This window comes from Neodiprion pinetum, chromosome 2, assembly GCF_021155775.2.
Source record: "Neodiprion pinetum isolate iyNeoPine1 chromosome 2, iyNeoPine1.2, whole genome shotgun sequence".
In the NCBI taxonomy this organism is placed as follows: domain Eukaryota; kingdom Metazoa; phylum Arthropoda; class Insecta; order Hymenoptera; family Diprionidae; genus Neodiprion; species Neodiprion pinetum.
The window spans coordinates 453,707-477,056 of NC_060233.1; the positions used below are offsets into that span (position 1 = coordinate 453,707).

Genomic DNA, 23,350 nt, shown 5'->3' on the forward strand with positions numbered 1-23,350 from the left:
TCGTTTTTGCGTTGATAAATAATCACCGGTACACACGAATTTTGAGTTTGCGTTATAGATATCATATTTTGATTTCTTTTACGTAGCAAATAAAAGAACGAATAGTTTTATAATATATAAAGTTTGCTTTTGTAGAAACCAAAACGATATTTCATTTATCAAACATTTATTGTAAATAACAATTCATTAAACTTCAGTTTCGCACTTGAATCGCTTTTATTCAAAAATTTCAATATGAAACCAAAGCTTGTTTAATTTCTATATACAATATTTATTTGTGAAAAATTGGTGATTTTTCTTTAAATCCGGAGCATCGTTCTGTTTTCTACAAACGCAAACTTTATCTAGTAAAACTATTTTTTCTATCATTAGTTATGTGGAAGAAATGAAAATTTGACATCTAAAAACCAGAATCCAAATTCGTGTTGTACCGGTGTTATCAATCGTACACATATTATGGGTACCTCGCACGTTCACGGTCAAATCAAGCATCAAAATTTATTACGATCAAGATTCTTTGAAAAGCAATATGAAAAGCTGCATTAATTAACGCACGTGGTGCCCGCGCGAAGAAACGGCTACTTAAATGAATATATTTGTATAGAAGGAAGATCCGAGGCTTGTTGGAGTTTAGGAAACTCTTGAATTATTATCGTGGATGATTCAGTGCGTAGCTGCGCACCTTTCTGCAGGAATATAAGCTTGAAAATATGCGTGTTATTTATATTCTAAAATTCAGGAGATATCTGTCCGCCCTGAGTTAACATAACGGAGCGCCAACTTTAACCTCTTTGCGACAAATAAATACCTGTGTAGGCCTTGTGTAAGTCTCTTCAACGAATCATTTATCATACCGTTGATATCAAGGATAAAGATATTGTTAAAGCGAGTAACAATAGAGGAATTCGGGATCTGGTCTGATACAGTTTGTCACAATAAAAAGAGAAAAATAAAAAAAACTGCGCGCACTGAATTTGGCAAAAAACAAAAAAATTATAATGATATTTATTGTACACTATATACAGTTAGCGAATTACCCGAATAAATACAATGCCAAGAGTAACACGTGGCAGCGAATGCACCCAAAACACAATTAATTAAATAATTGATTTAAAGCGAATTTACACACAGTAATTTTGGTTAACAGAAGCCAAGCAATTAGAAAAATTAGCTGAGAGAAGAACACGAGGTGAACTTGAGGTAGCCGAAAGAAGAATAATGGCGGAAACCGTTAGAAAACGAATCTTCTTCCCCGTGAGGAAGACCAAGCATGTCCCATAGCTAAGAGCCAATCAGAAAATTCATAGCGAATGACGTCAGAGAATAGCGAAATGCGCAAGTGTCAGTGAATTTGAACTAGAGATTCATTGATTGGCTATCGATTGTCGGGTGATCTGTGCTCTGCTTAGTGCTGCCTTCTTGCTGCGGGTAAGCCGAACTTCGCTTCGCCCGGGCAGTTTGGGTGTTGACTGAACATTCTCCCCCGGGTTGACGGCTGAGACGTCAAGATCTTCAATGGGCAGAACACATAGTTTCGCAATTGGTCGGGTCAATTCCGTGGTAGCTGTCTTCAGTGTCACTACGCGGGTATGTCCGTCCTTCCCTGGGTGGATAGCGATTACCCTAGCGAGTGGCCATTTGGTAGGTGGGAACCGCTCATCTGTGAGGAGCACCAGAGAGCCAACTTTGATGTCGTTGGACGCCCGATGCCATTTGGAGATGCCCTGATGACGTTGAAGCACTTCGTTGCTCCAACGTCTCCAAAACTGTTGCAACAGTTGCTGTAGCAACTTGTACCCAGTTAGCGTCGATTCCGTTGTTGAAGGTAGCGAAGGTTCCGGAACAGCGGTGAGTGGTTCTCCAATGAGGAAGTGACCTGGAGTTAGTGGTTCCAGGTCGGCAGGATCTTCCGAGAGTGGGGCGAGAGGCCGAGAATTTACCACGGCTTCGATCTGTGTCAACACCGTAGTGAGCTGCTCGTAAGTCATCAGATGCTCTCCGATAGTTCTTGTGAGATGGAATTTGATAGACTTGACGGCAGCTTCCCATTTACCTCCAAAGTGCGGAGCTCCAGGCGGATTGAACTTCCAGGTTGTGCCATCTGTAGCCAGTAAATGTGAAAGTTCTCCCAGTGATTTTGATCCTGATGCGAATTCAGCCCTTAGAGTTGCATCTGCACCCACAAAGTTTGTACCACAGTCCGAATAAATGGTGTGGCAGACGCCCCGGCGACTTGCGAACCTCCGATACGCTGCGATGAATGCGCCTGTAGAGTAGTCCGTGACGAGTTCCAGATGTATAGCGGAGGTCGTGAAGCACACGAAAACTGCAATCCACCCCTTGTAAGTTTTCGCTCCACGACCCTGGAAGGTTTTCAGAGTGACTGGCCCAGCGTAGTCTAATCCTGTATGTAGAAACGCTCGTGCGGGAGTCACTCTAGAGGGGGGCAGTTGTCCCATCAATTGCTGTGCTCGAACACCTCGGTGTCTAGCACAGACTACGCAGCGTAAGATGTGAGATCTGACTGGTACGCGGCCACCAATAATCCAGTAGGATTGGCGTAACGCAGCCAGAGTCAATTGCGTTCCCCCGTGAAAGTTCCGTTTGTGTGCATGATCGATGAGGAGTGACGTCAGCAGTGAGTATCTAGGCAGAATCGCTGGATTTTTCTGCTGACTGTCCAATAGCGAATTTTTCAAGCGGCCACCGACTCTCAAAATTCCGTGATAGTCGACAAAGGGGGTCAGCTTGGCGAGTGGGTGATTTTTTGGTAGGAATCCCCCGTCAGAAAGCAGCTTGAGTTCCGATGAGAAGTACTGGCCTTGTGTATATTTGACCAGTAGCCATTTTGCGGGTTCCAGGTCTCCAGCAGATAGCGGGGTGGCTAGTGAGGACTGTGGCACCTTTTTCATTCGGCTGATGGCACGTAGACAGATTCCAAGCGTTCGAACCAGCGAAACCCAGCGAGAAAAGCGTTCTAAGAGAATTTGCAGAGGATGTGAATCTGTTTTAGCGAATGTCATGAAGGTTAGACCTGGTCTCTCTTCCTGATGAGTTGCGGTCGTAGCAGGTGGTTCAATAGTTGGCCAGTTTTCTTGGGACAAACTGAGCCATTTTGGACCCGACCACCAAAGCGGGTGTTTCAGCAGTTTGCCAACTGACAGTCCTCGCGAAGCACAGTCAGCTGGATTACTTTTCCCAGCGATAAAGGTCCAGCGGCTTCCAGGAAGAGTGTCTTGTATTTTCGCAACCCTGTTGCGTACGTAAGTTTTCCAGCGAGAGGGTTGACTTTGTATCCAAGCGAGGGTTACTGCAGAGTCAGTCCACAAATAGATTGGTATTTGCTCCAAGTTAAGTGTTTTTCGCACGTAGAGAGTAAGTCTGGTGAGAAGTACGGCAGCGTTCAACTCCAAACGTGGAATTGTGAGTGGTTTCAGAGGGGCTACTTGAGTTTTGGAGCATAAAAGTGCAACTGACGAATTCCCCTGAAGATCCGTCACCTTCAGGTAGACCACCGCAGCCATAGCGAGTTGGGATGCGTCTGAGAACCCGTGGAGCTCTGCAGACACATTCTCCTTGAGATTAATCCATCTGTTTACCCGGAGGTTAGCAAGGTTGGTGAGGTCCGCTCGAAATACCGTCCACTTGTGGAGTTGTGTCGGAGCCAATTGATCATCCCAGCCCAGTTTTTCAAGCCAGAGTTCTTGCATGATCACCTTGGCTTTGATGATGATCGGAGCGAGGAAACCGAGAGGATCATACAGACGAGCAATTTCAGACAAGATTGCCCGTTTTGTTGCTGGAGGATCTTCAGCCAAGTGATAGTTGAACTGGAATACATCGTGGTGAGGATTCCAGCCAACTCCGAGGACCTTCACCGTAGTATCTCCGATTTCCCGTAGCGAGTTCACTGGTTGATCGTTTGGTGACATTGTAGCGAGTAACCGAGCGCTGTTACTTGACCATTTTGTTAATGGGAAGCATCCAGCTGCACAGAGTTCCCTGGTTTGTTTAGCGATTGCAATCGCTTCCGTCTCTGTGTCAGCTCCCCCGTAGATGTCATCTACGTAGCGGGTTTCAGTCATTGGAGCTACTGCCAGCGGGTATTTGGATCCTTCGTCCTCTACTAGTTGCAGTAGAGTCCTGACAGCAAGATAAGGAGCACAAGTTGTGCCGTATGTGACCGTAGTGAGGGTGTACGCTTGCTGAGAATTGTCCTTGGTCTTCCAGAGGATGGACTGTAACGGCCAGTCCTTCGGATCTATGTCAATTTGCCGAAACATCTTTGTGATGTCGGATCCAAAAAGTATTGGAAACCGACGAATGCGGAGTAGTACATCGCAGATGTCTACTTGTATTTTTGGCCCAACGTGTAAGATCCCATTCAGCGAAACTCCTGATGAGGTGTTGCATGATCCATTGAACACTACTCTGAGCTTTGTAGTAGTGCTCTGTTCCTTGAGGACACCGTGATGAGGTAGGAAGCAATGTTGTTCCGGTAGATCTGCCATAGAAATGTGTTTCATGTGACCCATGTTCTCGTACTCAGACATAAAGTTGTGGTAGAGGTCACTGTAAGTAGTGTCCGTGCTCATCCGTTTCAAAACCCGACGCAGTGAAAATTGTGCGGATCTCAGTGAATTCCCAAGTGCTTCTACCTTGTCCTTGAGTGGCAAGTGCACCACGTAACGCCCATTTGGGTGACGATAATGTGTGGATCTAAAGTGAGCTTCACATTCGTCCTCCTGCTCACTATAGCGAATGTGCTGCTCATCATGCGGTTCTTCCTGGTCCCAGAATCTGGAGATCAGATCCGGTAGCTGTTCGTCGGCTGACACGTGCAGAGAATTGGCCGAATATTTCGTAGCAGTTGGATTGACTGAGCCGTAGACAATCCAGCCCAAGAGGGTTGACTGAGCAATTGGCGAATCAACAGGCCCTTTGCGAATCTTCTCATTCATGATGAAAGCTGCAGGTGCTGCTCCCAAAATGATGTCAATTGGTCTGGACTGCAGAAATTGCGGGTCAGCCAATTGCAGTCCCAGTAGATGCGACCATTTCTTGTCGATAAGGGTGTATGACGGCAAGTCTACCGCCAACACAGAGAGAATGTGGGCCTGTATTTTTAGCGAATTCTTCCCATATAGCGAATGTAGCTCAACAGTGCATGAGCCCAATGTGCGGCCAGCAGATGTGTTGCCGATGGCCCGTAGGCCCACGTTTGCGGATTTCAGAGGAAGTCCCAGTTTCTTGTGTAGCGAATTCGTCATGAATGACAGCTCAGAACCTTGATCTATCAGAAGTCTGGCTGTCAGAGGAGCTCCCGTTGTCGAATATACCCTGCAAGTTGCTGTAGCAAGTAAGGCTATTGTTTCCAGAGAATTGAGCCCTAAAAACAATTGCAGTTAGCGAATTCTGTCCATAGCGAATGACCTAATAGGACTATTCTGTACCTGAGCTGCCCGAAGCAGCAGTCGGTTGAGGATTAGCCCGAGATTCTTCATGGATGGCCGTGTGGTGCTTGTTGCCACAGTGGCGACATCTTGTAGTGGTGCGGCAGTCCTGTGAGCGGTGGCGTCCCAAACAATTCCAGCACAGTCGATGATCTTGAACCATAGTACGGCGCTGTGCGACAGAGGCAACCTTAAATTGCTGACAGTACAAAATAAAGTGCTTTTGCCTACACAGTTGGCAGATGCCTGGTTCATCTGTAGCCTCTTTAGGTGTATAGTATACTTGAGCGGTGGAACCAGAGGGGGTACTTGCAGTCTTGCTGGAATGTGAGGGTGACCGTGTGTTTGGGGGCTTGCTAGAGGTTTTTAGCAGCTTGGAGGTTGAAGCCTTGTCCTCCTTGGGTGAGGTTGGTCGTGAGGTGACTCCGATGGCGCTGATCTCCCAGGCGCGTACCTTCCCGATGAGGAAGTCTTGTAATTTCTGGTACGCCGGCAGCTCATTCGAGATGCCCAGGGTACTCTCCCACTCCTCCCTAAGTTCTGGTACCAGACGTCTGAGGGTGACGAAAACCAGGATAGGGTCCCAGTCCGCAATGGAGACTCGTAAGGTTCCCATCGCATCGATAATTTTCTGTGTCTGTAATACAAGTGCGTTTAGCTGAGGTGCCGAGTGATTAGGCACTGGCTCTGTGGTGAGGAGTTCCTCCAAGTAGGTGTTGAGAAGCCGACGAGGGTTATCATAACGCGCGACGAGGAGATCCCAAGCAGCAGGGAATGCCTCGTCTGTAAGAGGCACGTTTGCGATGAGTGCCAGTGCATCGTCCTTGAGTTGCGTCTTGAGGTAGGACATGCGCTGTGCCCCAGTGAGTTGCTCGGCATCAATTATGAGGGTGGTGAATAAGTCCCTAAACCCACGCCATTTCGTATAATCCCCGTCGAATGTCGGTAGTTTTATGTGAGGCAATTTAGTAGAGGATGGCCCAGTCGCGAAAAATTGTGTAGCATCTGCATGCCTAGGTGTCGCCTCTGCCTTCAGGGAGTTCACCTTGGCCTCCAAGCGGGTCTGCAGGCTCCCGTACAGCGTTGCACCACGTTGATAGACCTGAGCGGTGTGGTACTCATGTTCGAGCACTTCTTCGTGCTCCTCGTAAATGCGTTCGTGCAAGGCCTCAATACGGTCGACGGTTCTATTGACTAAAGCCAACTGGGCCATGGCTTGCTCGAGAGACATCGCCTGAAGTGCCTCAGGCGTGAGTCTTTGATCAATGTTGGCCAGAGAATCAACCCGGTCCTGCTGCAGCGCAGCCTTGTTGTTGAGAGACATGATGCGAATAACAGTGCTGGTGACCCGGAACTAAGTTTTCGGTCAAATGATACGGAAAAGTTCTATGTACCGGTGTACACTGACCGCCAAAGGCGACACCCGATGTGTCCAGCGATGCCTTTGACACTTAGCTTTTCACCAGATTGGCACTGCACAGCGAATACACCAAATGCTGAACACGAATTGTTAACGTGAGAAATAACCCAGAGAATAAGCCAAGCACAATTCTATTGTGACCAAACCAGCACCGATCCGGCTCGAAGGACCAAATGTTAAAGCGAGTAACAATAGAGGAATTCGGGATCTGGTCTGATACAGTTTGTCACAATAAAAAGAGAAAAATAAAAAAAACTGCGCGCACTGAATTTGGCAAAAAACAAAAAAATTATAATGATATTTATTGTACACTATATACAGTTAGCGAATTACCCGAATAAATACAATGCCAAGAGTAACACGTGGCAGCGAATGCACCCAAAACACAATTAATTAAATAATTGATTTAAAGCGAATTTACACACAGTAATTTTGGTTAACAGAAGCCAAGCAATTAGAAAAATTAGCTGAGAGAAGAACACGAGGTGAACTTGAGGTAGCCGAAAGAAGAATAATGGCGGAAACCGTTAGAAAACGAATCTTCTTCCCCGTGAGGAAGACCAAGCATGTCCCATAGCTAAGAGCCAATCAGAAAATTCATAGCGAATGACGTCAGAGAATAGCGAAATGCGCAAGTGTCAGTGAATTTGAACTAGAGATTCATTGATTGGCTATCGATTGTCGGGTGATCTGTGCTCTGCTTAGTGCTGCCTTCTTGCTGCGGGTAAGCCGAACTTCGCTTCGCCCGGGCAGTTTGGGTGTTGACTGAACAGATATAAAGAGCTAGGAGAGGTTTTTGAAAGCTCGCGTGTGCAGGGTTGCCTTGAAAAAAAAAAAAAAAAACAGACCAGGCAAAACCTATCCCAAATAATTCGATCATTCTTATTTCGTTTTTGCTTTACTTCTTTCGACTTACAGCACTGACGAAAGTCATTCCTGGGAATTTGGCGGTAAAATGTCCGATTCAGTTAGGAGTGTCTTAAGAAACTGCAGGTCTTTTTATTATTCAACAACTCTTGCAACAATCAAAGAATAGAGAATATTTACAGCAAATCAGAAAATTCTGGGAAACTTATCTGTATAATATACGAGGATTTTTTTGCGAAACCAACAAACGTTTGACCCTCACCATTTTTGATTTTGTGTCATTTTTTTCAAGATTTTTTATTCGCGAGACTAATTATTTATAAATATTGAGAGTAATTTTGAAAAGGACTTTTATTCGATTTTCAAAAACTGCATTTTCTTTTCCAAACATTTCGTTGAGCGATTTCCGTCTTTTTTTTTTTTTTTGCACATCCATTTTTATTTTTACCAGTTTCACGATGAAATTGGTTTAGAAATCTATCAAGTGAAGCACAGAATTTTTGAGAATATTTTGGGAATTTTCAGACCATTGAAACAATGTTTCAGTAGATCAAAAGACTTGAAAGTTCTGAAATAAAAACAGAGAACATTTGGCCCATCGTGGGCCTGGTCTTGAAATGTTTTTGGAAAAAAAAATACAGTTTTAGAGAATTGTTTGAGAGTTTGAAAAGAGGTCCATTTCAAAATCACTCGCAATATTTATTAATAATTAACCAGTTGAATATAATTTCAGAAAAAATTCAAGACAATGTTTCAGAGTTGGGATGGTTCCAGAAAAAATTTTGAACGAAACCAAAACGTGAGTGTCGTACATCCGGTATAGACAGAAGTCTTTGTGGTTCAAGCCTGAAAGGTCCTTTGCGCGACCTGCTGGCCTCAGATTCATCTTATTGTCCGTCGGCGATAAGCCACCGGTTCCCAACTTCATGCGGGAATAATGGCGATGTACACGACCATTTGAGACACATGCATGTCCACGTGGACCTATATTATACCCACGTATTATATGTAATATGATATAACACGCCGAGTGCGTGGGCGGCTAAAGGATGCGGGACTAGAAAAAGGGAGGGAAAAAACACGGAGAATGTCGGGATTGATCGGAACGCGTGAAGGCGAACTTTTTCTCAGTTACCGAAGGAACGATTTTGACTTCCGCGGCTCCGGAGCTCAATCGTCGCTTAAGGGGAGGAGAAAGGGGGGTACAGCTTGGACGGTCTGTTAGGAATGTTTTCTTTTTTGAGAAAATGAAAACACTTTGAGCAATTTGAGTTTGAGGGCTTTATTATTTATTGCTTCAAGAACGCTTTGGATTTTTTTTTATCGAAATTAATCACAAAATGTCTAACAGATGGACATTTTTTTTTTTAGTTAAAAACACTTTTAGGGTTCGAGTTTGTAACCCAAATGTTGAAAAAACATCTTTTTGAATATGTACTATTATGAATAATAAATGTCAATTTTCGAACAAAAAAGTTTTTGATATTGTGTCAAAATTTCAAGACGATTCGATAAAAATTGACCGAGAAGTCTGCCCAACCGGATTGAAAACGTGGTCGTTCGCTACATGTACGCGCCATGCAATCATTTTGTTATTAATTTCAATCAAAAAATTCCAAAATATTCTTGAAACTATAAATAATAAAGCCGTCAAATTGAAATTGCGCGAAGTGTTTTCATTAAAAAAAATAAAATAAAATGGGTAAAAATAGGTGTGATTTCAGACTGTCCAGGTTGCCCCTCTCTCCTTAAAAGAGCGACTGATGCGTTTCGTATTGCTAGTATAACGATGATTGCCATAACTGTTGCCTTTCAAATTAACAGGGAAGAAATTGTCGATTTCGTGTATCTACCGTATATCGGAGAAAATGATCGAAGTAGGACTGAAATACATTAGTATTATACATAGGAGCTGCACGAAGGTATTTAACGTTTTTTGCACAGTGTACATATACGATAAATGTTGTTGTAATGGTAATCACGCATAACTGCGCGTAACATTGATTGCATCGCAACAGTTGCCGTAAGCGAACTTAAGCCATTGGGACGAGGTAGATAGGCATGTGCTAATTAATGCACAGTTACACCAGCAACGGTCTTGGCGGGTTTCGCGTACCGTCGTCGGAAGACTTTTGAATGGCGCAAACACCCTCGTAACTCTTGGTAATATAGTTACACACCAAGTTTGCATATTTGTTGGCGGAACACCAATGACGAGTCCCTGTATAGTCGGACCCCGGGGCATCTGGCGCGTAGATGATCGTTTGGAAAGAGAGACAACGACGAGGCAGCTTCGACTGCTGCAACGTCAACGAACTTACGGTAAATAGGTAATTGGCGATAAGGTGATTTGTAGGTGGGTATTATCATATTTGAAAAGTTTCGGCTGACAAGGATGGTATCCCAGGTCCGTCTCTCCGATTTGATTTCTTTCGTGATGTGTTGTAGTAGACTAAAAACTAAGCGACGTGTATTTTTTTTAAGTGTTTAATGGCAGATGAAATAAGGGACGCGTCGCTTAGTTTTTAGTCTACTATAACATATTACAAACGAAATCAAATCGGAGAGATCGACTTGGGATACCTTTCTTGTGAGTGACGGTCAGAGGATAAATCAAATTCTGGAGCGGAATCGAGTGAATCGGTGTAATGGGGGCGCAAATTCGGTTTGGAATTAGCCATTTGTCTCCCGTGTTCGGCGTCCTCCCTGTAATCCTAAGGGTGTTTACCCACTCCTTGCGGCAAACCTCCGGAAGAGGATGGAATTCCTCCTTCCCTCCCCCTCCCCCCCCCCCCCCCCCATCATCCGGGTCGCAAATTTTCAATCAATTTTCATAAAGTTTTAACCGAGGACACGGCGAGAAGCGCAGCTATATGGGGGACGACGTCCCATCGGCCGGGATTAACCAACCGAAAATGTCTTCCCGGAAGGGAGCGGTGAAATTTTTACACCAGTCGTCTGTACGAGGGTGAGAATATTTACCAAATTATGAGAAATAACGTGCTCCTATCGCGTGGCGGAAAATTGACGACGTGGCCTCGAATTGAAACACAGGTACGTACCTTACACATTGGGGATGAAAAGTTGACGGGATAATCACGCCGGCTCAAAACGGGAAGAAGCTCTTAACACCCACGATAAATGGAATACGATCGTAAAGTATATCGCGGATAGTGCGAAACGATGCGACGGCGATGCAGGTGTGGATGAGCCAACGCGTAAATAGTTTCTCGAAGAGAGCGGGGATAGAAGGGGTAGGAGGAGGGACGGCGTAGGTTAGAAAGAGGAGGCATGCGACACTCCGGAGGGCTGTAAAACTCGTTGTGCGGTTTTATCCGCAACCGTCGCAATCGTCGAGCACACATCACCGAGAGAGAGTCTCGCGGAATTGATTTATCAAACTCTGGAGGACGGTCGACGACTCTTGTTTTCACCTGCTCACCCCTCATCATCCCGCACGGTTGATGATTACTCTTTCGATTCTCGAAGAGCTCGTGAATTTCAAAAACATGTCAATTAGCTGGATTTAAGGGTGCGGGGTAAGCTTGGCCTGGCGGGGGGGAATATTTGAAACGTGGTTATCGATTCGACCTTGTGGCTAGATTTTTGAATTTCAATCCCAAAATTCTGTTATAAAAATTTTTCTAACAATTTTTTTGTTCCTATCGTATACATTTAAATGTTTTTTTTTAATATTTGGACTACGAGCTGAACCCGAGAAGGTGTCTTTAATTGAAAAGAATTTTTATGTCTAACCGGAAAAGCCCTCGAGTTCGGAGTCGTTCGCTACTTGTATCTTTTCTGCCGCCATTTTGTTATTAATTTCAATAAAAAAATTTGGAAATGCTGTTGAAACCACAAATAACAAAGCCATCAATCTCGAATTGCTCCAAGTGTTTCCATTTTCTTTACCAAAACAAAAAGCTCCTAAAAATAGGCACGATTTTAGACCGTTTCCGGACGTTTTTGGAGACAATTTTTGTTTACTCCTTATACGGATTTCTTGCGGTATCTCGAGGTTAATTTCGCGAGGTGTATCTGCGATGTCGCCCCGAGACGCTTCCTCCCCACTGCAGGGGGTGGGAGGGGGATATTCAATCAGGGCCCTTTGCCGAGTCTCATTCCAAGCCTGGCTTTGGACCCGAAGTTATCCCGCGCTCATTCCTCGCCCGTCTTCCCCCCGTCGAATCCTTCCTTTTTTTTTGCGCCGCCTCAGCCTTCCTATCTGCGTGCCACCGGCCCCGCCTCCTCGTCCCTCGGAATTGAGGGAGAACAAGATATACGAAACGGTACAGACAATCTAGCGTCGTTTATCCGCGTCTCTCCGCACCCCTCAGCGTCACGCCAACACTCGACTCCCTCTCGCTAACCAACGTCTCGAGATTTCCGACCCGCCAAATTTTTCCCGCAAAATTTCGATTCGGACGCGTTGTTCGTTCCGCTCGCAACGAAACTTGAACAAAGAACCTCGCGCCAGCCACCCCCGATCTCAATTTATATCGGGCCAATTAATTTATCACCGTGGAATGGGCGAAACATTAAACGCTGACGCCCCCCCCCCCCCCCCCCCCCCCCCCCCCGTTACGATCGGTATAGATAGGTATATATTACCGTACACGGATCTAACCCTGCCTTTGTGAGCGCTGCCCGGAACACCCGGAGGAGCGAAATTTATGCGATTACGACGGCAACATCAAACGAATAACCCATATCAAACCGCTTTACCACCAGCCCCTCAGTCCAGGGCTTCGTCCCGACCCTCGACAACTCTCTCTGTACGACCGCGTCAAACAAACGCCAAAGGAAATATCAGCGAGGCCAGTGACGAGGAAGCATTCGAAATGGTCAAGCGCGTTAAATGTTTTGGATTGTTCGCAGCTCAATTTAGACGTTCACGCAATTTACGAGGAACTTTGCTTTTATCGTCTTCTTTTCTTTTTTCTCCTTCGTTATGTTTGGGTATTTTAAGGCGGATATCTTTCTACATTTTCATCCCTCCCCGAAACGGGCCTGCAGTGATTTTGCACTTGCCATAAAAATCCGTACGCTATGCTACAAATATTAAATGAGAAACCTTGCGCGCAATGAATTTTCACCTCTTTACGCTCTATTAAAATTGCACTTCGCGCATCACCCTGATACATTCGAATGAGGATCTAGTGAGGCAAATTTACTCCGAAAAGTGTAAAAAATGTATACCTGAAACATCTAAAATTTCTTAAACTTTTCCTGCGCGAGAAAAAAATTTAACCGAAACACCCAGGAACATCCTGAAATTTCTGTAAATGCCCCCTTGACGCATCCCTAAACGGCACGCATCTCCCACAGTGCGGGAAACGAAACCCAGGAAATTAAAAATTCGTCGATGAGAAGTTAGAATCCCGGTAAAAATCGGCTCTCAAGTTCTTGCATTTCCACCCCCGCGCGACGTCGCTACCGTATATTCGAGCATGTATAAAATCGCACCTACATACGGCATAATGCACGAGACGAAACGCGGCGCTCGTGCACGTAACCGACTCACACAAACACGGATTTCGCGGACATGCGCCGTCGGTGTTCTTCGGCGAACAGGGATGGCGATGCCGAGGGCGAGGGTGACACCCTGCAGTCCGCCGCGAGAGTCGGGAGCGTCGAGTCGTCGTGAATACGGAAGCGGAACAAGACGGGCGAGGACCGTGGATTTCTCGCTCCGCACAAAGCTGACAATCAAATTTTTCATCAGGGTTGAAGTCGGTTTCGCACGGAATAACCACCCCGTTTCCTCGGCCATCAGCCGCCCTTCACCGGTCGATGGACCGACTCGACTCAACCCATTTCCATACCGACGTGTAAATCTGGCTGAAAATTTCACATCCATTTTTAATCGCACCATCCTTATCGCACACCGCGATTCAAACCCGTTTCTCGATGCTCCCGGGGGTGAGAAAGAGGCTGACACGGTTGGTTATCCGCTCAAGTTCCGCGCGTGTGACGCTCTCGCAATTATCGGAGCACATCAGGCGACCCGATTCAACGTTTCTTCGACTTGTCTTCGGGCTCCCGGCTCCGTCTGTACCTTGCTTCACGTCGTCCGTCGTCGAGGTAAGTTGGTTTTTACTTTGTTGAAACACACCCTTCGCCTCTTTGGACCCTCGCGAATCCCTATCCGTTCATCCCGTCGCGTCGTCGCCGTCCCGCTCTCTCGGCACCCTCTTTTTCCTTTGTCTGCTCCGCCCAGACGAGACGTGATTCTCCACACTAGGGAGACGCCGATGTTCCTTGACCTTCGTTAGGTCTGCGCTTTTCACGCGTTTTTAACAAAGTCAAGGTAGTAATGCCGGTCAAGTAAAATTTCCGCAAGGTGTGGAATGTCGGCTGTTCTTAGAAGGAGTTTCGACTAACTCGACACTCTGCGGTATGACTATAATATGGGGGGTGTAGGTGGACTGGTAGAGGTGAACGAACGAACGAACGCACGAGCGACGAAGCAATCAGCTAATTAGAAATCAAGATAATCGACGTCGCTGTTACGTACGATTCAATTTTCTCAACGAATTCGCTTCTTCTGCTGATTAACTTATTATATACGATGTGATGATTGATCACCTACCGCGACATGTTTTGTCTACGAGCTGGAAAAGCGAGGCTTCACCTTGAGATATTTCATTCCGTCCGTCGAAGTCCTCCCTTCTGTTTATCTTCGCGGAATTTACGAAATTCCTGGACCTTTTCCAGATCATCAGATTGCCCTCGGTAATCCATGTCTACCCTCCACGCGAGGCGGGTTGTTTTACCTTCCAGTGTACCTCCTCTTCGCAGCGACTAGCGTTTGGTTCTATCGACTATCGGTAAAGCCGGAGCTTGAAAATCTTGGATATTTAATAGCCGACCAATTAACGACGTGGCGGGTAGGCCTTAAATCGATCTAAATTCCCGTGCACCGTGATACTCGAAGAGAAGTGATTGGTTATATACCAGACCGGGTCCCGCGGGATGGCTATAAATGAAAACGACTCGGCATCGGACGGACCAACAGCGATGGGTCAGGATACCAGGGACCCGATTGGCGAGAGCCGGGAAGCGATTGCATCATCGAACGCCATAACAATATAAAGTTGTTAAGGCTCCGAGTCCTTCCGTTCTCTCGTTTCGTTCATTGGATGGCGCTGTGTCAATCGATCCCAACCACCGCTGGGTGCAACCGAGTCACGAACTCGTTTGCTGCTGCTGCTGCTGGTGCTTCTGCTTCATGCCTCCTAGAGCCGGCGTTTGGGTTAAAAAGGTGCTGCTGTTAGAGCCTCGGGTGTCAATCGATACCGTCATTGACACGTAGTCTGCAGGCTGGAAGCTCTCCACCCACGTCCGACGGTTAGAAGGTGCATGGGAGGGATTCCTCCCTGTTCAGGCTGCTGGTGAAAAAGTGGGAAAAAAATTACCGGGATGGGGACTTGGATGTGTGGATGAAGAATGGCGGTCGAATACCTCGTCGCGAGATTATAGACAAAGTGCGGACCCCTCGCCGAGGACACCGTTCGTAAAAAGTTTATTAGCCTCGGTTGTATATGGTGGAAAAATCGTTTATGGACCCTCGATGTATGTCACGATCGTATTTTGCTACAGCGATATTGCACCCACGTGGTACCAAAAACGATTCGACCCTCTCGTATAAGGAATTCTTGCAATAACTGTACGACAAGAGCCGAATGATGACTTGACCATTGTTCCCCCGAAGGGTGTAACTCCGCGCATACCATGCAGAGGCACACCTTTCATCATGACGAAGCATAAGGTGTTTGAAAACCTAACGAAACATCATAAAATACGTCGTTGTTCAGTTTTAGAACGACTTTCAAGGAGTCGGCTTTTAAAAATATGAACATGGTTTGTTCGTTATGATTCACTAGCTGAATTTTAGACAATCCTTAGGCTGCGAACCAACGATTTTTCCAAACATGCATCGTTAAAGTAACCTCATCAACTTAAACCTCATCACTTTTCGCACGTGTTGCACCAGCAGCTTGACCATTTCTGCAAACCACGTCCACGAAGTTATCAAATGCATCATCGGAGCCTCGCCTTGATTCACCATCATTTTTCCCCACGAAATTTCCCGACAGGTCCATATTTTCGCCTGATCATTGTGTTCTCATACACTATGCAACAACAACAACTTTCCCTACTCTCCATTTGAATAGTCGATTCGATGTGTCGGGTAGGGAGAGGCCAGAGGAAACATGTCGTCTCCACATAATAGAATGTATACCTATGTGTATGCGGCGAACAGCCGTCTTCTATTATCCATATAGTAAGGCTTAGTATGTATGTACTCGTACATACCATCGGGATACTTCCCAGATGAAGCTTCTGCAATTTCTCACAATTGGGTAACTCGATCAGAAGGTTCAAAGAGACAGGGATGAACAACTACTCGTGGAATTGATGCTTGGGGCGAATATTGGACGCGGCGTTGGACATTGAGCGCGATAATTCAAGAACTCCGACATCGATCGGGTTGAAATTTACAGGCTCGTTGGGCGAGGGGATCGGCCATCCATCCGACCTCCGACACCCGAACATATCATCGGGCAGAGACGATTGCCTCCGTTTTCAGCTCCCCGACCTTCCAAGACCAGAATCAAAGCTTCCTTCACTCGGGACATCCGGGGTGCAGGTATTTCGAGAATTGCCATTTGAACGCTCCTCCCTTCACACGTTTCGGCTGACCCTTTCAGTCGCACATTTTTCAACTCAATATGTTTACCTGAATTTTGTTACTCGTGGGTTTTTGAGGTCGCTGATCACGGATCTGAAGTCGGAAATTGATCATTTTTGAATTCAAGATGGTCGATGTAATATCGAAAAAATGAACAAAATTCGATGATTCTGGTCGAAACTTGTTACTCGGAGGGTTTTTGGGGTTATACGAAGTAACAAAGGTCATTTGATGTTGTAAATGAACTGTGACGAGGCTAGGACACGGAAATTTTTTGAGATGGGAGACTAATTTTATACTGTTGGAAATTTTTGCTCGAAATGTGGCAACTAGGGTATAACCTGCAATAAGTTACTATATTCACCTGCATGCAGCAACGAGCCTCGAGATCAGACATCGCAAGATCACCCAAAGGTTGGCCACCCTTGCGGTTAACCCAGATATGCGCGCTTTGATGCATCGCAAAGCTGCAGAGAGAGAGAGAGAGAGAGAGTTTCTCATCGTGCCGGGTGTTTATTGAACGTATAGAGCGGTATTAAAGCTGACAATTACGATACCCTTTGAATCGGTTTCTCTGCCCGAGTGTTCGTGTGTACATGTGCATGTGTGAGGGGGAGGGTGGCGTACAAAGTCCGGGATATTCTTGGGCGTGAATAGTCACGCGAGATGGGCGATGGAAGGGCAGACGTGCTGATTCCGCCTAGAGGTGGCAGGCTTTGATCTAGAACTTCGTTGGGGGCCGGAGGGCTGGGAGAGAAATCGGGGACGAGGTGGGGGTTGTTTCCTTGTGTCGAGCCTCGCGTTCGATTCTTGTTCTTGACGATATAGAACGAGACTCGCGAGGACTTTCAGACTTCGCTGCTTGTGTCAAGTCAGGCAATCGAACGTCAAACGTCAAACGTCAAACGTCAGACGTCAGACGTGTCGGTAGGCGTCAAAACTGACGGAAACTTGCCATTCGATTCGTATGCATACGTAAGTGTGTGTCTTCGCACACGTTCAGTTGTAAGTTATACAGGTCTGCAACCAAAAAACTGCACAAGTTTTTTTATACTGTTTTGTTTTTTATAGATTTTCACTTACTTAAATCCGGAAAAATACTAAAAAAGTTTCTTCACGTCAGGTTTTTTCTTCAACTCGTGTTAGTCGTTTCATTTAGAGTCAAACTCCCGCTTAATCCGAAGTCTGGTACATTATTCTCGATTCTAAAAATCCTATGCACAAGTGATTTCTTACTTTTATTGTTTGTTTAATTTTATGAGGAATATTGTTTAGTTCATGGTAATGAAATGGTGCTGTTTTTCATTATCGTTATGTTTTTTTTTTTATGCAAACAGCTTGTACTTTGCAAGAATACTGTACGTGATGGAGAAAAATGGAAGTCATTCTTGGATTCAGCACAGTTGAAAACTTTATAATTAGCAAAAACATCCCATGCAGCTGAAGAAAAATTCTTGTGCTATTTTAGCGATTTATCGACGCACGCCTTCGAGTCGGGGCGTATGGTTAAAATTATATCCTTTTCAATCTGATTTCCGAAAGAAATTTTCTCGTTATATATGTCATTTCGATTCCAGTCACGTTTATTCATGATGTGAAACGCGTTTTTCGCGAATTCTCATCAATCTTGTACGATCCTGTGTATCTACCACATTTTTCTCTCTGCAATATTGCAAAAAATAGCTGACAAAAATGTGAGAATATTAAAAGAGAAATGATTTTGAGAAAAAGAACGGCGGTCGTCAGTTTTTGTATTTGTTTGCATTTTCACCATGCCGACAATGTTTGAATTATATCTAGAGAAAATTTCATAAGTTAGGAGTGCAGGACAATTGTGAGAAATTACCGAGTAATTATATGGTACAACAGTTTTGCATTGTTGTTTCTTTTTCTTTCTTTCTTTATCCTTTTCATATGCAGGGAATAAAACTATATAAAGTACAAAAAAAAGTTAGCACTCTGTTGCGGAGGCTGCAGGATGCCATATTGTTCAGAACCACTTAACTCCTTGAATTCTTGTCGAGAAGTTTTCCCCGGTACGGTAAATCGCCGCACATGTGCACCCGGCACGGCAGGGAACTTTCCCGTGATCAGAATTGTGTAAACAACAAAACTCATAAGCTGTCCTGGTCAGTTTACTTCCGGAAATCCAATTGTTTGAACAACTCGATACTCCGGGCAGCCGGTCCAGCTGGTGCTTTTATTCCTTTCGAAAACTAAATCAGCGACGGGAAATCGACGGGATTTTAGCCCCGCAATCGGAAGGCACGACTCCGACTCGACTAATTCGGAAAAAAATTATTAACACTGACTAAAAGACGCACAACACTCTGTAAAATACTTTTGTCCTTCGTTATTCTCTAGTAACGAAAATCCACGACGAGGATCCGTATTTGTTTTTTCAGATTGCGCGTGTGAGGAAACATTCGCAAAGAAAATGGGCAAACCACTGAACATGAACGCTGGGTCGGTCTGGGTATACAAGTAATAGGAAAACTAGAAACGTATTCCCGGTTTAAAATTCCAGGACGAAAGCGACTTTCCGTCTGCATTACTGCAATTGCTGCACGTCCCACGGTTAGTTCTCTTTTCTAATTACACACCCACCGTTGGAACGTGGATTTTTCTGCTAATAGTGAAGTTAAAAGGAATAAGACGAGGACATTCGGTGTAGGTATCCTACATTGTTTCGGTTTTTTCTTTCCGTCCCACTCTTGTTTGGTACGTCATTTCTGTTTTGTTATTTATTTATTTTTTTTTTCTCTGCTATTGTTCGGCAAGTAGAGTTGGAGACGCCATAGAAACCCGTAACTTCCCCGCTTACGGGTTCGGCGGTCCGACGCGAGACGTCTTACAGTTACGGTGCTGCTCTACTGTGTATAAGTCTGAAAGGGTTCGCGCTTATAGTTGAGGGTTTACACCCGGTCAGGAGGCTGAGAAAAGCAATTTTTCAAAGATTTATCGTGAAGAGACATTTCAATTTATTGATATAAAAATTTATATATATATATACATTTGGCGTACCATTGAACTTCGTTTGATATTTTTTATTTGTAAAAATAATGATTTTCAAACCTGCGATAGCCGATCTCCGGGAGCACCTCTTAAAAAGGCGACTTCCGGTAAGCAAGATATCTCCTGACTGGATCATCTGAAATGAGAAACTGAAAAAGATTTAGTTGATATAAGGTATTGTCTGGCCTTTGATCGAAGGAATAACCAAAATATTAATTGTTAACAAAACGGCGGCTTCGGAAAGAAAAAAAAAAAAAAATGGATATTGCATAAAAATTTTCGCTTTCATTTATTTATAAAATGGAAAATATTTACCGGCGAGAAAAAAACCTTCGATCAAGGACAGAAAAATATATTCATAAAGCTTGTGTAAAAATTTGAGACTGTTCGGTTCAGCCGTTTCCGAGAAATTTTCCTCACCGACTTTGAATATATGGTTTTGATAAAAAATCGTGTTCAAAGTTTCAAAAGCACTTTATACGCTGCTAGGGCGTCTTTGAAAATGTGCGCGTAACTTCGAGAATATTTGTTGGGTCGACACGAAATTTTCTGTTTATATACTTGAATATATGCGCAATGCCAAATGAAATGGAAAAATAACAAATCGATTTTTGGTAAATCCCGACTGAGCATGACTCCTTGAAAGATGGCTGGCCGATTCCCTATCGCAAAATGGAGCCACTAGTCTTCTTCGTTTCGCGAATTGGACTGCAAATTGCAATTGCAGAAAGTGGGTTGAGGTGGTTGCCGTTTCTCGGATACCTTATACACGCGACTTATACCTGAAATGAAATTGTATCGGAGCCGTGGAAAAGTGGCTGAAGCAAAAACCAAGAAGTTTTTACAAATCTTGAATTCTCCTCACTCCCCGCAGAAATTGATAAAGCGTCTGTAAGTATGAGGTTGCGTTTTTTTTTTTTTTAATTCCCGTCTAAGGAGGGCTGGCTCCATTTTCGATAAAATTAGAACTCGAGTCGCGTTATAGAGGCATTCGAGAGGCGAAGACGCAGCTTCCTCGGCACTCAGGGGCAGCTAGTCTCTAAATTTGCATATTTTAATCCGCAAACAAAAAGTCGCTCGTTCGAGTTCTTTTATACAAGGTTCCTCGTTTATTCCATCGCTTCTTTTCTCTCGCTCGTTCTCTCCGGACTACAGTTCCGATCTAACATTTGTCTTCTTCAACCCCCGGGATCTTTTTCCCAACTTATCTTTTTTCTTTTCTTTTCTTTTTTTTTTCTTTATTATTTTTCCCTGAATTTATCGATTCTTAAAATCCCGAGATGCCGTGCGTCTTAATCTACTCGTGGATTACGAGAGATATATATCGTCACGATTATAAACCAATGATCGATTTGTAACGCCTCGCGGAAGACTCGCGTATTCATTTCACGAAGAGGGAACTTTTCGTTTGATAAGATTCGCGTATCTCGACGAGTTATTCAAGTATTGCTAATGTAAGGATTAAGGTGGTCCTTAAAAAGGTCCTTTTCGAATTTCGACCGGCTCATCCCCCGAATCGGCTCAAAATATTTTAAAAATAAATTCATAATTTTTTCTGATTTTCATCTCAACTTTACCCCGTGCCCGCAAGAGGGTGGATTTCCTCATTTAACCCCTTCAGTTGCACATTAAATCTGCTGAACGGATTTTGATAAAATTTGGCACACGAGGATTTCTTGGGTCGCAGATTACTGACTTCAACTCTTAAATTTGAAAATTTAAAATGGTGTATCCAATATGGTGGACCAGAATCCAAAAACTCATTTAATTTTGGTGAAATTCGGTACTCAAGAACTTTTCAGGTCGCTGATTAGGAATTATTAATTCGAAATTACGAAATAGAAAATGGCGGATTCAATATGGAAGACCAAATTCCCATACGTCGCTGGATGTTGCCACATTGGAACCAACAGTTCGAATTTTGTAATTTGAAGTTCAGATTCGTAATCAGCGACCTCGAAAATCCTCGGGCGCCGAGTTTTATCGGAATCAAATGACTTTTTGGATTTTGGTCCGGCGTGTTGGATCCGCCATTTTGAATTTTAAAATGTCGAGTCCAGATTCGTAATGAGCGACATAAAAAAGCCCCCTATACCAAATCTTATGGAAATCCGTTCGGTGGATTTAATGTGCCGCTGAAGGGTTTAAATGGGGAAACCACCCTCTTGCGAGTACGGTTTAAAGTTGAGATAAATATCTGAAAAAATTAGGAAATTACTTCTCAATTATTCGGAACCGATTTGGGGGGTGAGCCGGTCGAAATTCAAAAATAACCTTCTCGAGGACAACCCTAACAAGGGTAGTATTTTCTAGCCTTTGAAAAAATAACGATGCGCGGCTGAAGGTGGAAAAGCCTGTGAACTTTAATTGAATAAAGTCGAGTGGCGAATGAGGAGGAAAGGAGCGACGAAGGGAAGCAGGGAGTAAGGGATGAATGTACGAAGGTATGAAGGGAAGAAGGGCAGAGCCGGCCTAGGGAGTTGAATTTTAGTAATTTTAGTTGCGGGGTGGCCGCAGCGGCTCCCGTTCCACCCGTAGATCTCCCGTTGGCTGAACCCACCCCGCGACCCTTTCGCCTCTATATCGCCCGGCCATATTCCCCGCCATTTTCATTTTACCCCCCGTTGAATTTCCTCCGTCCCGTTACCCCCGCCGTTCTGTTCCGCCAACCCCGTCCTCGTTAAATCATTTGTTCGTCGCTCTCGGCTGACCACTTAGTCTCGGGAATTTGGCGCGGGTCGCTGGCACCGAGTTTAAAGTTTGAAGCCTACTCGCAACGGGAAAAGGGATAATCGAAAGGAGTGGCGAAAACCTCGAGTAAAAAAGGGGACAAAATAAGAAATACGTCTCGAACGCTTCGTCTTGTCCTCGTATCCTGATGGATATTTTTTCTTTTTTCCTTCAGTGCCATGTTGCGTTAATTCTCGTTCTCTCCCTCTGCCTTTTATTTATTTATTTATTTATTTATTTATTTATTTACCGTTCTTTATTTTTTCCTTTGATCGCGGAAAGGGGGAAAAGTTTCTCGAAGCGTTACGCGATACCCGAGGGATATATGCGTGGATCCAGGGAACTCCACGAGGAGTCTCCTCTGGGAGTTCCTTGGGTAACGAAAAAAGCGAGTATAAACACGACTCAGACCTTGACCTTTCGACTGCCTCCAATATATGTATACATACGTATTAGTGATGTAACGAATATTCGCATTCGCATCCGCATCCACATTAGCAAAAATCGTGCGAATGTTTTGGCGAATGTGATTGTCACAAATACTTTCTATCTTGCTTGTGAAAATTGTGAAAATAATATGAATTAAGACAAGAAAACATTTGTTTTGTAACGAACTTCTGTTACAAAAGTTTGTTTTCACGTTCGAATCACACTCTAACCTAAAAATTAATTTGTTTAGGTGCTGTTATCAATTTGTAGATAAATGATCAAACAAACAATCGGCTTGGTTTGGATCGGCTCGGCAATTTCCGTAATAAGATGCAAACGGCGCTAATCTGTGCTTGCGACTCGCACGGAGTGCCTGTCGGCCAATCAATCGTCGACTTTGAGCCGTAGACAAATGGCGCTAGATTTAAAAATGTGCATTCGCATTCGCGAATATTAAAAAATTTACATTCGCTACATTGCCAATACCTGTGCAACTTCTGTTTCCCTTCCCACTCATTTTACCCATAACGCTTCACCCCTTTTCCGCCACGTGCACACCCCACGAACTTGGACACGTTGAAGAAAAAAGCAAAATACATATATTCTTATCCTGCTTATCTTGATTGCTCAGGTGGGTGCTAGTCGGAGGCGAATTAGGCGTGTTTACACAGCTCAGAGTAATTCCACAGGGATGTAGAATGTAGGGGATGATAGATAGCGGGAGCGAGAAAACATTCCGTA

General features: G+C 44.5%; 1 protein-coding gene across 1 annotated transcript; it reads right to left on the minus strand.

The window, feature by feature from the left end:
• Window positions 1-969: 969 nt before the first annotated feature.
• On the minus strand, window positions 970-7,639 carry LOC124211545 (uncharacterized). The gene is made up of 2 exons (XM_046610710.2): window positions 5,454-7,639; window positions 970-5,389 (listed from the first exon to the last, which is right to left on the minus strand). Exons 1-2 carry the CDS (start codon window positions 6,775-6,777, stop codon window positions 1,365-1,367), a joined length of 5,349 nt encoding a protein of 1,782 aa, XP_046466666.1. The 5' UTR covers window positions 6,778-7,639; the 3' UTR covers window positions 970-1,364.
• Between the last annotated feature and the right edge of the window lie 15,711 nt (window positions 7,640-23,350).

What these genes read in the sequence shown, in the direction of transcription:
- LOC124211545 (XM_046610710.2), bottom strand. Translation starts at nt 6,777, where the DNA reads ATGTCTCTCAACAACAAGGCTGCGCTGCAGCAGGACCGGGTTGATTCT. An exon ending in TGCTGCTTCGGGCAGCTCAG is followed by an intron (nt 5,390 to 5,453) that starts GTACAGAATAGT and finishes AATTGTTTTTAG; the next exon opens with GGCTCAATTCTCTGGAAACA.